Source organism: Cucurbita maxima, unplaced genomic scaffold (assembly GCF_002738345.1).
Source record: "Cucurbita maxima cultivar Rimu unplaced genomic scaffold, Cmax_1.0 Cma_Scf00019, whole genome shotgun sequence".
NCBI lineage: Eukaryota > Viridiplantae > Streptophyta > Magnoliopsida > Cucurbitales > Cucurbitaceae > Cucurbita > Cucurbita maxima.
Window position 1 is genome coordinate 2082660 of NW_019272035.1, and position 15061 is coordinate 2097720.

At 38.6% G+C, this 15061-nt stretch overlaps 2 protein-coding genes and 1 long non-coding RNA gene across 7 annotated transcripts; 1 reads left to right on the top strand and 2 right to left on the bottom strand.

Moving 5' to 3' along the window:
• Positions 1–2306: 2306 nt before the first annotated feature.
• On the bottom strand, positions 2307–10510 carry LOC111493894 (solute carrier family 40 member 3, chloroplastic-like). The gene is made up of 14 exons (XM_023143798.1): positions 9879–10510; positions 8200–8434; positions 8034–8097; positions 7308–7432; positions 7136–7225; positions 6819–6998; positions 6665–6739; positions 6487–6588; positions 5700–5817; positions 5470–5616; positions 4542–4648; positions 4338–4451; positions 3966–4259; positions 2307–2581 (listed from the first exon to the last, which is right to left on the bottom strand). Exons 1-14 carry the CDS (start codon positions 10046–10048, stop codon positions 2573–2575), a joined length of 1830 nt encoding a protein of 609 aa, XP_022999566.1. The 5' UTR covers positions 10049–10510; the 3' UTR covers positions 2307–2572.
• Positions 10511–11181: 671 nt separating this feature from the next.
• On the top strand, positions 11182–14854 carry LOC111493901. 5 transcript variants are annotated; one of them, XR_002720080.1, is made up of 4 exons: positions 11182–11351; positions 11818–12046; positions 13798–14568; positions 14732–14854. It is a non-coding gene; the product is annotated as an uncharacterized LOC111493901 (long non-coding RNA). The 5 variants fall into 5 exon arrangements; XR_002720079.1 differs by having other exon boundaries at positions 11858–12046; positions 14732–14851; XR_002720081.1 differs by lacking the exon at positions 11182–11351 and having other exon boundaries at positions 11359–12046; positions 13798–13997; positions 14341–14568; positions 14732–14849.
• Positions 12800–13913, bottom strand: LOC111493900 (putative pectinesterase 52). The gene is made up of 3 exons (XM_023143807.1): positions 13677–13913; positions 13346–13593; positions 12800–13253 (listed from the first exon to the last, which is right to left on the bottom strand). The coding sequence occupies exons 1-3, from the start codon at positions 13911–13913 to the stop codon at positions 13058–13060; spliced, it is 681 nt and encodes a 226-aa protein (XP_022999575.1). The 3' UTR covers positions 12800–13057.
• Positions 14855–15061: the final 207 nt, after the last annotated feature.

Below are 15061 nucleotides of genomic sequence, written 5' to 3' on the forward strand. Positions count from 1 at the left end.
TATATATATATATATATATATATATATATATATATATATATATATATATATATATATATTATAATTAAAAAATATTAAAATTAATTGACAAGGCAATTACGTAATTTGACTTTTTAGGAATCGTCCACGTGTATTTTGTTTTAACTAATAATAACGTCAAATCAATAAAGGAAAATTTATTTACTCAATTCCTTTATTTTTATTGCATATTTTATTTTAATTTTTCGATTAAAAAAATTTACATATTTTTTAAATTTTAAAATAGGAAAATTTTGAAAATAAATAAATAAAATTATACCAAAGGGAATCAAGAAAGTAAAAAGAATAATAATAATAAAAAAAAAGATTAGGAAAAAGGTGCACGTGCGTACATGGCTGCGGCTGTGGTGAGCCTTTGTGTAGGCTTACGAGGCCAAGTGCTGCGTGACCTCTACGAGCCGCTGCCGCTGCCCAACGGCCAATGCACGCACTTAGGTTCACAAAGATTTCTACTTCTTGGCTTTTGTGCTTGGGACTTCGAAACTACAAAGCCATGGTAGTTTCTGCAAGGTTTCATATATCTGATCTACTTTGACCAATTCAGTTAACTTAGCTTCAAATTAGAAAAGAGTCAAGTTTATCGACGTGTTCTCGACTCTAGCCTCTTTTATGGGATTAAGATTGTTTGTTTGTATGTGACGGATCAATTTGTGAACGGATTGTTTTCCTTCTCTTAACCCGAAAATCGATTATGTAATAGTTCAAACTCATTGCTAACCGATATTGTCTTCGGTTTTTCTTTATGGGTTTCCCTTAAAGTTTTAAAATACATATATTAGGAAGAAGTTTCTACACTCTTATAAGAAATACTTCGTTTTCCTCTCAAACTAATGTGGGATCTCACAATCCATCCCCTTAGGTGCCAACATCGTCATTGGCTAGCACGCCGTCGAGTATCTAGCTCTGATACCATTTTGTGTGCCAGTGAAGATGTAAGGCCCAAAAGAGGATGGATTGTGAGACCTCACATCGATTGGAGAGAGAATAAAACATTTCTTATAAGGGTATAAAAACTTATCTCCCGAAGAGACAATATCAGCTAGAAGTGAACTTAATCTATTATAGATTCGATTTTCGTCATAATTTATCCATGAATAAAGTATTCTTTTGATGACAAGAAAATATTTAGGGTTAAGTACTGAAAGCAAAATAAGGCCTTCCTTCTAACATGTCAATGCATACTCGACATCAATAGTCATTTTCTATCTACTAAATTTGAGAGATGATGTGATGTTGATATAGGTTCGACAAGAAGATTGATGTTTTTTTATTTCATTGGACGATATTTGGTGGTTCAGTGAATGGTTACATCTATTTGGTTTATTTCAATCAATTCAATTGATTTAGTTTCATACCGAAGAAGACCGAGCAAAACTAACGTGTTTGGACTCTACACTCGAATTGGGGTCGAGATAGTGGTTCAGTTTGGAAAAGTTGAATGCATGGGTTTCAAAGAATATAGCAAAAAAAATCCATTGCACAAAGGAGAATAGACTGACCCTTCCTTTTTCTATCACTAGCAGTGTCATCTGAGACTCTTTAACCTGGCTGGTGAAAGGAAAATGAGTGTAAAAAAGAAAAAGCGAACCCATAAGGTAAATGGCTTTGTGGGTTTGAATGAGGTAGCCCCCCACCAATAAATGCCACAACGAGCAAGGACAAGGAGGGCAAGAATGAAATGAAGAACATGCAACAGTCTAACCCTCCTTTTATCTTGTCATGTTCAATCCAAAAAGAAAAGGCAACATGTAATAGCTAAGCCTGCTGCTAGTAAATATTGTCTGTTTTGGTCCGTTATGTATCGTTGTCGGCCTCACAGTTTTAAAACACATCTACTAGGGAGAGGTTTCCACACCTTTATAAGGAATGCTTCGTTCCCCTCTCCAACCGATGTGGGATCTCACAATGCAATTTATAACAACCCAAACCTATTGCTAATAAATATTGTCTGGTTCGAACCGTTACATATCGCCGTTAGCCTCACATTTTTAGAACACGTATGGCCGATGACAATATGTAACAGACCAAAGCAGACAATATTTACTAGCGGTGGGCTTAAGCGGTTACATTTTATAGAACTGGACACCAAATGGGATGGATTGTGAAATTCCACGTTGGTTGGAGTGGGAAACGAAACATTTCTTACAAGAATGTGGAAACCTCTCTCTAACAGTCGCATTTTAAAATCGTGAGGCTGATGATATGTAACGGACCAAAACAAATAATATCAAACTAGCGGTGAGTGCTTCACTAAAAGATTCTCAACAGTATTGAAGCTGAATGAAGTGATTGCTTTACAAGATAACAGGAAATGTATGTACAATGTCAGAATATATGATGAATCTAGTCTAGCTTTTGAAATATGTGGTAGCGGGTTAATTTCATTTCATTGTGTATTCATTTACCCACAATATAAATATGAGCACATGAAAGAGAGGATAGTATGAGCTTGACCCTCCACAACTTACATATTAATGTGTCCTATGTATCAAGAATCCAACAGCTCCAGCTTATGTCAAGCATAGCTTTAGCATCAGGGCATCTGCCAACATTGAATGAATTGAATGAATTGTCAGGCAACATTAAACAATAATCCTCATCTCCAAGTTACTTGCAATGATAAAAAATGATTTTGGAAGTTTATGGTACCAAATGCATATCCTATATAATTTAAATGTTCTTTTATATATAATTTAAATGTTCTTTTATATATTGGTAAGTGTTTGGCTAGCTTGCAAGCATTTCAACTAATCTCAAATGACAATGGTGAGATTTCATATTGGTTGGAGAGAAGAACGAAATATTCTTTAAAAGAGTGTGGAAACTTCTCCCTAGTAGACGCGTTTTAAAAACCTTAGAAGAAACCCGAAAGGGAAATCCCAAAGAAGACAGTATCTGCTAGTGGTGGGCTTGGGCCGCTACAAATGGTATCAGAGTCAAACACTGAACGATGTGCCAGCGAGGAGGCTGAGCCTCGAAGGGGGTGGACATGAGGTCGTGTGCTAGCAGTAAGGACGCTGGACTTCGAAGGAGGGTGGACTGGAGGATCCCACATTGATTAGAAAAGGGAGCGAGTGCGAGCGAGGACACTGGGCCCCGAAGAGGGTTGGATTGTGAGATCCCACATCGGTTGGGAAGGAGATCGAAAAATTCTTTATAAGGGTGTGGAAACCTCTCTCTAGCAGACACGTTAAAAAACTTGAGATGAAGTCTGAAAGGGAAAGCTCAAAGAGGACAATATTTGCTAGCAATGGGTTTGGGCCGTTACAAATGGTATCAGAGTCAGACACTAGGCGATGTGCCAACGAGAAGCCTGAACCCCGAAGGGGGTGGACATGAAGCGGTGTGGCAGCAAGGATGCTGGGCCCCGGAAGAAGGTGGATTGGGGGGTCCCACATAGATTAGAGAAAGGAATGAATGTCAGTGAAGACGCTGGGCCCATAGGGGGTAGATTGTGAGATCTCACATTGGTTGAGGAGGAGAACAAAACATTCTTTATCAGAGTGAAAACTTCTTCCTAACAAATGCGTTTTAAAAACTTTGAAGGGAAGCCCGAAAAGAAAAGCTCAAAGAAAATAATATGTGCTAACAGTAGACTTGAGCCGTTAAAACAATAATCTGACCTTACTACATTTAGTTCGCCACGGACCATTATGACCTGTCTGCGCTTAGATCCACTTACACTTTCCCCTACACTTTCCCTAACCCGTTCGTTAAGAGTTAAAGACAAGAATCTCAAGTCACTGGTTGACAACTGAAGACCTACTTATATACCCAATATCGAAGATCCCGTATCTAATAGAGGCACGACATTTCGTAGGATCGAAAAGGGCATCTTGTTTTAGCTGAGCATATTTTTCATAACGAGTTCTAGATTGGAACTGCAACGTGCACCTTGTTTACATAAGGTGTTTTAGCAAACGTACCTCAAAGGGAGAGCTGAAAGAGAAAAGTTTTCTTTGTTCATCAGTTGGATTCAACAACCAGTGGCAGAACATCACTGCAGCTCCAACAACAGCCAGAAGTGATAGCATCGCTAGAAATCCAAAATGCGAAGTATCGTTTGCAATTATTGCAACACCCAACATTATAGACTCTGCTAAACTAGCAACTGAGACCTCAGTTGATGCAATGAGGTTCGTTTTCGATGATGGTATCCCGGTTTGAAGAATCTGTTGCCCCACGACATCATACGACATGTGTCCCAGCCTCGATAATACCTGCATATAGGACAATTAGAACATTAAGGGTTCGGTAACGTCCGATACACAAGATGAATCAGGTCATTAGATTCTTACGATCATAGATAAGAAGAAAAGAAGAGCGCTCTGCCGGGAAAGAGGCCCGCTCCAGTACACAGCAACAGCAACTGTTAGAAGTGCAGCTTGAAATATTAATCCAACTGCTCCAGCCTGAAAAATGGAACTAGGAAGTGCATGAGACTACAATCAAAATATAGAACAGCATGGAATTACAAGAACAAACATAGAAGAAAATATAACCTTCAAAATTCCGAATTGTCTGACCAAATTTGCGGATACAAAGGTTGCAGTAACACCCATGAAAGCACATAATCCACTAAAACCACCAATTAATGATGGTTTAAGACCTGTAAGTTAATACCAACCAGAAGTAAAAAAGATTACTCATTCGAAGCCAAAGAGTAAAGTCTCAGAAAGCAAGTCAAGGAATAAACATAATTTAACACCAGTTCTAAATAAAGGAGTATCGCTGAACGTTTTAGCTTTTTTTTTTTTTTTTGCTCTCTTTCTTGGGGTAGGGGCTTTTAGTAGTGTTGTTGTGAGATCCCACATCAGTTGGGGAAGAGAACGAAACATTCTTTACAAGGATGTGGGAACCTCTCCCTAGCAAACACGTTTTAAAAACCTTGAGGGAAATCTCGAAAAGGAAATCCAAAAGAGGACAATATCTGATAGCAGTAGGCTTGGGCTGTTACAAATGGTATCAGAGCCAAACACCAGGTGATGTGCCAGCGAGGAGGTTGAGTCATAAAGGGGGTGGACACGAGGCGATGTGCCAGCAAAGAAGAAGGAAGGAGAAGGAAGAGAAGGATTATGCCAAAAGAAGGATTGTGAGATCCCCACATCGGTTGGGAAGGAGAAGGAAGCATTCTTTATAAGGGTGTAGAAACCTCTTCCTAGCAGACGTGTTTTAAAAACATTGAGGGGAAGCCCGAAAGGAAAAGCCCAAAGAGGACAATATCTGTTAGCAGTGGGCTTGGATTCTAACTTTCTGAGGACCCTGAGATTAAATTATTTGATGTAATGCAATTTTTCAATGTGATCTAGCTAATGTTTTATATGAATAACAGAGCTAATGGTTCTATACGAGGTGGGTGCATGTTGAAGCTACATTTTCTTCGAACGAAAAATTTTAAAATATAATAATCATATCAAGTCGTAAGCATACCTTGTTGAGTTAAGAATGCTGTCATCAAACTGCCTGGAGCAAGAACAGCATTGAAGTAGAGAAGCACATAGGCAAGGCTAGCAGGAAGAACTGGTTGCTGTAAATACTCCATCCATCCATTTTTAATAACTTCTACACCCACATCCACTAAAAGCACAATAAATGATATCATTAGAAAAACAATCAGAACGACCTTTGATTAAATTACATAACAGTTTGTGACGGTTTACTTATACTCTCAGCACTAGGTGAAGTTACTTCAGTGGGATTGCCACAAGAAGTTTGCGAACATTTTGCCCGATCAAGAACACCGGTGGAGAGTTGGTTCGTTAGCCAGGTAAGTAGAACCTGATAAAACACGTGTAACGATTAACAAACTCATTTCTCAAGAAGTATCTGTTAGAGGATTGTTGGGAGGGAGTCCCATGTTAGCTAATTTAGGAAATGATTATGGGTTTATAAGGAATACATCTCTATTGGTATGAGGTCTTTTGGGGAAGCCCAAAGCAAAGCCTCGAGCTTATGCTCAAAGTGGACAATAGCATACCATTGTGGAGGTTCATGATTCCTAACATGGTATCAAAGTCATGCTCTTAACTTAGCCATGTCAATAGAATCTTCCAATGTCGAACAAAGAAGTTGTGAGCCTTGAAGGTTAAGTCAAAAGTGACTCAAGTATTGAACAAAGGGTGTACTTTGTTCGAGGACTCGAGAAAAGAAGTCGAGCCTCGATTAACGGAGGCTATTTGAGAGCTCCATAGGCCTCAAGGGAGGCTCTATAGTGTACTTTGTTCGAGGGGAGGATTGTTGAGGATTGTTGGGAGGGAGTCCCACCTCGGTTAATTTAGGGAATAATCATGAGTTTATAAGTAAGGAATACATCTCCATTGGTATGAGGCCTTTTGGGGAGCCCAAAACAAAATCACGAGAGCTTATGCTCAAAGTGGACAATATCATACTATTGTGGAGGTCTATGATTCCTAACCGTATTTAGTTAGCACGGGAACGAGTAATTACCACGACTGGCAAGGACCATAACATTAAACCCGCAGCGAACTTCAAGCAAGTTACTGGATCATACTTGGAAAGGATAAGGCCAAATAAAGATGCTCCAACTATCTGCACATTAACAAACAGAAAATCAAGATCACAAGGATCTGGAAAAGAAAAAGTTGATCTCAGAAGGTCCATTTACCTCACAGAGAAGGTCAATTCGATTAAGAACAGCATTAGCTTCTGCAAGTGCGATAGGTCGATTGATTCCGGCTAACTGTACGTGGAATTAGAATGCTAGTTTTAGCGATACATCTTGAATAACAAGGACACAAATAATTTAAAAATGAACGTACCAAGACGACCCAATCACGCTCCATAGCAACCCCCAAGGCTATTCCAGATAGCCTCTCTATGGCACCAGCAAAGATCAGGGTAATAAACCAAGGCTGAAGAAGTATGGATGATGATGCAGCAGAATGTGGAATAGAATGGGCATAAATTACCATTGAAGCAGATAGTAATTGAGCAGCAGCCTGAAGAAAACAGAGAAACCTTAAATTTAACAAAAACCAGACCATATTCAAGTCGAGTGCTACAACTTTGGCTAGTTAAGTTCCATGCGTGCTCGAATATTTGACTTCTTATATTAAGCATATTTGAATGGACCTACCTGAACACAATTCAGGCAAGTATATGCAGGTACTCTCGGAAAATTATCCATAAACTTCCCGACCAATGGACCTCCGACTATCAATGCAAGCTGTTAACACTTTTAACATATTAGAAAGGGTTTCTCTTGCATCGTAATTCAAAATGTTTTATCTTGACGAACAGCTAGTTACCTTTGTAAAGAATCCCATAACTGCAACTGGAAGAAGACTGTGATGAAGCAATGCAATGGCAGAAGGCCAAGCAAAATTCCAAAGCTGTTCTACCAAATTGCCCGCAATACATGTGGCGTATAAAGCTGTAAGATAGAAGCATTATTTATGGTTGGGAACAACCACCAGGATCGAAAAAGGCCTTATAGTTCACATCTACAAGTATCGTTGTCATACAGTGGCTGAAACATTCCAAGCCCACCGCTAACAGACATTGAGATGTCTCTAGCACCATGTAACGGTCCGAGCTCACCACTAGCAGATATTGTCCTCTTTGGACTTTCTCTTTCGAGTTTTCCCTCAAGGTTTTTAAAGAATGCTTTGGTCTCCTTTCCAACCGATGTGGGATCTCACAATCCACCCCTTTCGGACCCAACGTCCTCGCTCGCACTCGTTCCCTTCTTCAATCGATGTGGGACTCTCCAATCCACCCCCCTTTGGTGCCCAACGTCCTTGCTAGCACATCGCCCTGTGTCTGGCTCTGATACCATTTGTAACAGCCCAAGTCCAAGCCCACCGCTAGCAGATATTATCCTCCTTGGGCTTTCCTTTTTGGGGTTCCTCTCAATGTTTTTAAAACATGTTTGCTAGGGAGAGGTTTCCACACCCTTATAAAGAATGCTTCGTTCTCCTCCCCAACCATGTGGGATCTCACATTTCAGAATCAAAATTTCGGAAGGTTCTTACCGTACAATGCAGCAGGATGAGCTGGAGTTGCCGCAAGCACATTCTGCTCCCCCTCAGATAAAACCTACAATTACAGAACCAGAGTTGATTTAATTACTATCTTCTTCCATCATAAAAGTCAATTACATTAAATCATAGAGAAGGAGAAATAACCAAGGCAGCATACAGGCAAAGTTGTCAAAAGACTATCGACATAAGTTCGTTCGGTCAATAAACCCAAAGGTTCTGTTTGTAGAGTCAATGTATCAGCCTCCAGGAATCCAGAATTCAATTGTACGATTGAAAGTGAACAATCAGCTTCTACAGAAGATAAAGCTTCTTGAACATCATCTTCCACAGAAACTTGATCGAATTTTACATCGGAGTTGGTTATTGAACATTTCGAAATGACTCTCTGAAGCCTGAAGCCAAAAAATTCCAGTAGAGAGGGATTTTGATTACAAATTCCAACAAGAAAGCAATATTTCAAGGTTAACTAAAGGGAATGGGTGAGCATAAATGTTTAGGAGTTTGAAGATTGTAATAGCCTAAGTTCACCGCTAGCAGATATTGTCTGCTTTGGCCCGTTATGTATCGCCATCAGCCTCACAGTTTTAAAACGCGTCTATTAGGAAGAGGTTTACATACCCTATCAGAAATGTTTGTTCTCCTCTCCAACCAATGTGAGATCTCATAATCCACCCCCCTTGGGGGCCCAGCGTCCTCGCTGGCACACCGCTCGCTATCATTTGTAATAGCCCAAGTTCATCGCTCAGATATTGTCTGCTTTGGCCCATTACATATCGCCGTCACCCTCACGGTTTTAAAACGCGTCTATTAGGGAGAGGTTTCCACACCCTATAAGAAATGTTTCGTTCTCCTCTCCAACCAGTGTGGGATCTCATAATCCACCCCCCTTGCGGGCCCAACATCCTCGATGGCACACTACTCGGTGTCTTGTTCTAATACCCTTTGTAATAGCCCAAGTTCATCGCTAGCAGATACTGTCCGCTTTGACCCATTACATATCGCCATCAGCCTCACAGTTTTAAAACACATCTATTAGGGAGAGGTTTCCACACCCTATAAGAAATATTTCGTTCTCCTCTCCCACCAATGTGGGATCTCCTAAAGATATACAAGATATACCCACTGGACCTAAGTTGCCGTATTTTCATTATCTCAACATGATAAGAACATCAATTGCACAAGACTCTTTTTCACCAACCAGGATGTTAGACGAACACGACTCTCCACAATGGTATGATATTGTCCACTTTGACCCATGACCATTCCCTAAATTAACCAATGTGGGACACTTTCATCTAACACCTCCCCTCAAACAAAGTACGTCTTCCCTTAATCGAGACTCGACTCCTTTGGAGTCTTAGTCATTTTTTACTGCCTTCGAGGAGGCTTGACTCCTTTTTTCTTTTTGGAGTCCTTTGTTCGACATTCGAGGATTTGCCAATCTATTGGCACGGCTAAGTTTAGGGTATGGCTCTGATACCATGTTAGACGAAAATGACTCTCCACAATGGTATGATATTGTCCACTTTGAGCATAAGCTCTCATGGCTTTGCTTTGGGCTTCCCCAAAAGGCCTCGTACCAATGGAGGGTGTATTCTTAGATTATAAATCCATGACCCTTCCCTAAATTAACCAATGTGTCTAACACAAGACATTCAAATTCCAACTCACAGGATCAATTGTTATATGAACAAACCGAAGCATTTGGCAGCTAAATCAACGTCTAAGCTAAGGTATATCAGACAACAAATCCAGCAAATGACACTCCAACAATTCCATCAGACAAGAACATCAAAATGTTACAATATAATCCTTTTTGTCGGTCATAGGAATTACCTGGAGCTGGAAGAAATGCAAGCCTGATTCATATTCTTCAACCGTCGGCAAGAAATGAAGCGATTGCGAACTCGAGAAGAATGCCACGATAAAGAAACTTCACGGATTGAAAATCTGAAACAGCTAAAAGAGTATGTCTGAGTGAGCGCGAGAGTGTAACAAATAGCCATGGCTGCTGCTGTTGCTGTTGCTGTTGCTGTCGCTTTTGCTTCCAGTTCAAGCTCCCAAACTTGAAGAGCCTACAAAAGGAGTTTCGCCCACTCATGCAGCCCCTCAAGCGAAAATCAGCGACTGGGTTTTATTTAAGAACATGGAAAAACAATTTCCAAAACGATTTCGTTACCAATTTCAAAAACCCTCGACTCAAATCCTGTTGGGTAATCGAAAATGCTTAAATTTCGAAGCAACCCACGATTTGATTCCTGTCGAACAATCTGGGTTGATAAATTTTGTGGGTTATTGATGGTTTTGGGAGTGGAAGAGAAGCCGGAAAAGAGCCTTATCTTTGTACCGTCTGATTTTGGTTATGAATAGCAACCAGCGGACAGTTCAAGGCTGGGTAGCGTATGATCACTTAAGGCCTCAAGTTAGGTGTGCTTTGGAGACTCGGGGGTTCATGGGCCATTAGAAATTCAGCGTTTAGATAGCGTAAAATGGTTTACATTAGAAATTGAGATGGAAATTAATCGGAGTTCAAAGTGGAGCCTAGCGCTTGATTTGATTGAGTCATTGTTCTTGGAGCTTTGTTTTGTTTTAAAAATATCTTGCCATTTTTTTAATTATTTATTTATTTATCAATGTCGAGTTTTTTAATGAAAAAAATATTTATTTAAACTAAATTCTCGAATGGGTTGTATTGTTTTTTTTATTTTTAATTTTGAACGGTTTTATTAGAATCTGTCCCATAATGAGTCAAATGACTATATGTATTTTAAAACCGTGAGACCAATAACGAGACGTAATGAGTCAAAGCAGACAATATCTGCTAACGGTAGGTTTGGACTGTTACAGAGATAGTCATCATGGGTGGCAAAGTCATATACAACTAGTTCATTCTATTCATGGGCTGCTTTGTTCGTCACTATTTTTTTCTATGTTCGTGTCGATATTTTAATTGAGCTCAAACTCTGCACGGTTGAAAGTCAATGACATCATCATGGTTGTCACTGTCTGTCTTCGACAATATCATTACCTAGATCTTTCTCACACTTAATAAATTGTTTTTGTGTAGGAGTTGTGTTTATCAATTGAATTTTAGAATATAAAATTTTAATTTATATCTCATAAGCTAATTAATTTTTATTAAGATTTCAGAATAAACGAAAACCTCTTAATCAGAAGTAGGGTTCGATTTTGCTTCCTCAAAAGCAAACCAATCTTCGGCGGACAAATCAATGGTGTTTGTCGCATATGTTCGCAAGTCGAAGAATCTGGCTATGGCTGTCCATGGCGAGAAGCTGGATATTTTCTCAGGTAACTATTCAGACTCTGCCACTTTTCATTTTCAGATTTCCAGTCTCGATAACAGATGATAGAGATCAGAAGCGTAATGGTGTTTTCTGGCTGAATTCGATCCACGAATCTCTGTTTTTTTTTAGTGGATTGGAAAATTAGGGAAAATTTTAATTAGTTAGGGTTGTTGTTGAGAATTAGCTGGTATCGCTATCAGGTGGATCATCCGTCCTTTTGTGAATTTCTACTTTGTTAGGTCATCTAACTTGGTCTCTTTTTCATTTTCATTCATATTAACACTCGTGATGGGGTGAAGTGGAGCAGTTTCGAAGAACATTCGAGTGTAGTGTTCAGTAAAAGTTTAGAGGATCAACTTCAAAACGGATTAATTTAGTTTTCTTTTTCTAGCTTTTGTTGTTCTTGGCATTAAATTTGAGCACAGAGTTAATGAAGTTTTGAAAAAGAAGATTAAATTTTCTTGAAACAGTTTTTGATGACTCTGAGAGGTATTGAAAATTTTGATACAGCGCCCGAAATCGTGAGTGAGATCGAATGAGACTCGAAAAATCCTCATCAGAAGTAGAGTTCGATTCTGCTTCCTCAAATGCCAACCATTCTTCAACGGGCAATTCAATGGCATTTGATGCGTATGATGTTCGCAAGAAGAAGAATCTGGCTATGGTTGTTCACCATTAAGAATTTGGATGTTTTATCAGGTACTCGTACCTCAAACTCTGCCATTTCGCATTTTTTGATACCCACACAAAAATAGAGAATCGAAATCAGAAGCATAATGGGGGTTTTTGGCTGAATTGGATCCACGAATTTCATTGTTTTGTACCGATTGGAAAATGAGGGTAAATTTCAATTAGTTAGGATTGTTGATGAGATATGCCGATTGTGTGTTGAAATTTGAGATCATGTGCTATTAGAATATAGTTTGATGATTCAAAGTTGGGACATTCCTAATGTGGAAGGTCTGATATGAAGTGTTGAAAAATTCCTTAAAAATAGGGGATAAGAATCACAAAAAGTCCCTAAGAAGGTTCGAGCATGCTTGGTAATGATTTTTAAATAGCTTAATTCATCTTTGTCAGGTTCTTTCGAAATATGTTTTTAGTCATTTGAAACCAGTTTTGCTAGTAAGAAAAGAGAAGAGAGACCTTTGTAAATCTGTGCATGAAAACCTTAATATTTCATGAGAAGAGGACATATGGTTCTTTTAAAAGAGAACGGTAATTACTCTTTTCTTTCAATTCTAAGGCGAGTTCTAATCTGTGCAGGAAAACTACTACTAGTCATGTGTCTCCATGAGAGAACTTATGTCCTAAATGATATCTTTATCTTTTATAGAAAGATTGAAGTTAATTCTTAAGTAACGTTCAAATTGTGTAACGACCCAGATCCACCGCTAGCAGATATTGTCCTCTTTAGACTTTCCTTTTCGGACTTCCTCTCAAGGCTTTAAAAGCGTCTGTTAGGGGAAGGTTTCTACACCCTCGTAAAAGGTGATTTGTTCTCCTCCCTAACCAACTTGGGACATCACATATTGTGTGGTTTGAAACATGAAAAGAGTTCTCAAATTTCATTTTTTCTTTATAGTGAAGCATTTCCAAACAGAAAGCTTGGTAGAAGGAAAATATGAAACTAAACCACCCTAAACTTATTGAAAGGGTGAGTTAACAGAAGTAAGGTATAATCATCATGAGTTAAAGTATAAGAGTGTTTCAAAGGAGTTTGGGAATCCACCCATCTTGGTTAATGAAGGATTCCACGGAGTAGCTGTTTAGTTGTGAGGCTCCCTGCGTCTTTGCCCATGAAACCCCTTTGGAAGGGGAAGATTGCGTCTTTGCCCATGGAACCCTTTTGGAAGGGGAAGATCCTATCCCCCTACTATTCAACTCGATGTACATAAAATTTTTCCTACATAACGTAACACCAATTAGAACCTGACAATAAAACCTGGAACTCTAAAAGTTTTTTTTTTTTTTTCATCTTTTGGGCTGTGAACTTACTCTTTGCCCCTGAAGTTCCAGGCATTCCATCCCTCTGGTGCTACCACGTTCCCCATGTTGGTATCTTCGAATATAACTCTAGAAAAAGGACCATATGCTCTCCCCAAAAAAGCTTTGCCCGACCCCATTATGGTGCATTGTTTAAATACAAATCCGCTCAGATCTTTTGCGGATTGTCGACCTTGTGCAGTAATGTATCCTTGGTTGACTTCAGGGAGAAGTCCAACATTAACATGTATCATGCAGTCCTGCATTTTTGGTCTCTCCAATTGTGTTATTAGTAGAACATCGTCGATGACAATTTGTAGAAAAAAGAAGTTGAACTGATTACCTGATAAACTGATTGACCATTACCAAAGATGAAATCTATAGCACCTTCAACGTAACAACTTTTGAAATAATGGCGGCCTTTTACATCCCATAATGTGTCTTGAAACCCTTTGAATCCACAGCTGATAAAAGCCGATTTGTCACCGTAGATTCTTGCAGCTAATGCTTGTGTATAGAAAGTTTCAGCACTTTGAACAAACAATTGTGGAGCATCTGCCAGGTTGAAGGAGTTCTGCATGCAGGGCAAGCATAAAAGCAACCATTCAAATAAGATAGACTATGATCAATGATTGAACAATCGAAGTCTTCTCTGACTGCTCAGGTGCGTACTATACTTAATACTTTTCATGCATCTATGAGCTTTAAGTTCAGTTTATAGAAGCTGCAATACCTGAAAGGTAATGCCTCTCGCAATAATGTTATCAGCCATTGAACTAAATGTAGCGCTAGTATCTGTTTGTTGATGGCCATCGAAAGTGATAACCGTCGTACTGCGGTGACCCCCTTGTAGATAAATGAATGGTTTTTTTGACGGGATTGTCACCATTTCTCTGCAAAATGACCATATTAGAACAAAAGCTCACTAGAATTAGGCATATTCACGTGTCGTATTACCTGTATACACCAGGATTGACTTGAATCTTAACCCATTTGTTGTTGTTAAGTGGAACTGAGTCGATGGCTGCTTGAATGGTCTTGAAATTGCCTGTGCCAGACTTGTCAACAACAATGACGGATTGAATTTTAAAGTCAAGGGCCCTTGTAGAGTTCATTGCAACATTAAACAGGGTGAAGAGCAAGAGAAATGGAGATAGTAGCTGCATGCTTCTGGGTTTAGAAGGGAGCTGAAATCTGCAAGTTGACTATATTAATAAAAATATTCGAAAACTTCGGTAATCGTCTCAATAACATCTTTAAGCTTTATGATTAGTTTTGAAAAGTTTGATTAATTTAGTCTAATTATTTAAATTAAACCCATGAAATTAAGACCATAATAATAATAATATTATGAATTGGCATACCTTATCAAATCTCCCTTCTCACCCTCTTGTGCAGGCAAATGGGCACTTTGAATATGCAATGGAACAAAAAGAATTCCAACTTTAATAGAGCTTAAACATGGGTATGAACTTCGATATTTTCTTTTTGTATTATTTTGAAATTCAAGGATTAACTCATGATTAATTTTATTCTTATTTTAGAAAATTATAAACCTACTTTAACTAATTATATCAAATTATATAAATATTGGTAGAGTGTTCATATTATAACCTAATAACTACATAAAAGTTGAATTAAGGTTGGATATTGTTAGATTTTTTTTTTTTTTTTTTTTTTTTTTTTTTTTTTTTTTTTTTTTTTTTTTTTTTTTTTTTTTTTTTTTTT

What these genes read in the sequence shown, in the direction of transcription:
- LOC111493900 (XM_023143807.1), bottom strand. Translation starts at nt 13,913, where the DNA reads ATGCAGAACTCCTTCAACCTGGCAGATGCTCCACAATTGTTTGTTCAA. An exon ending in ATGGTCAATCAGTTTATCAG is followed by an intron (nt 13,594 to 13,676) that starts GTAATCAGTTCA and finishes CCAAAAATGCAG; the next exon opens with GACTGCATGATACATGTTAA. An exon ending in TGGAACTTCAGGGGCAAAGA is followed by an intron (nt 13,254 to 13,345) that starts GTAAGTTCACAG and finishes TACGTTATGTAG; the next exon opens with GAAAAATTTTATGTACATCG.
- LOC111493894 (XM_023143798.1), bottom strand. Translation starts at nt 10,048, where the DNA reads ATGGCTATTTGTTACACTCTCGCGCTCACTCAGACATACTCTTTTAGC. An exon ending in TGCATTTCTTCCAGCTCCAG is followed by an intron (nt 8,435 to 9,878) that starts GTAATTCCTATG and finishes TTTTGGCTTCAG; the next exon opens with GCTTCAGAGAGTCATTTCGA. An exon ending in AGCGTGATTGGGTCGTCTTG is followed by an intron (nt 6,740 to 6,818) that starts GTACGTTCATTT and finishes TTCCACGTACAG; the next exon opens with TTAGCCGGAATCAATCGACC.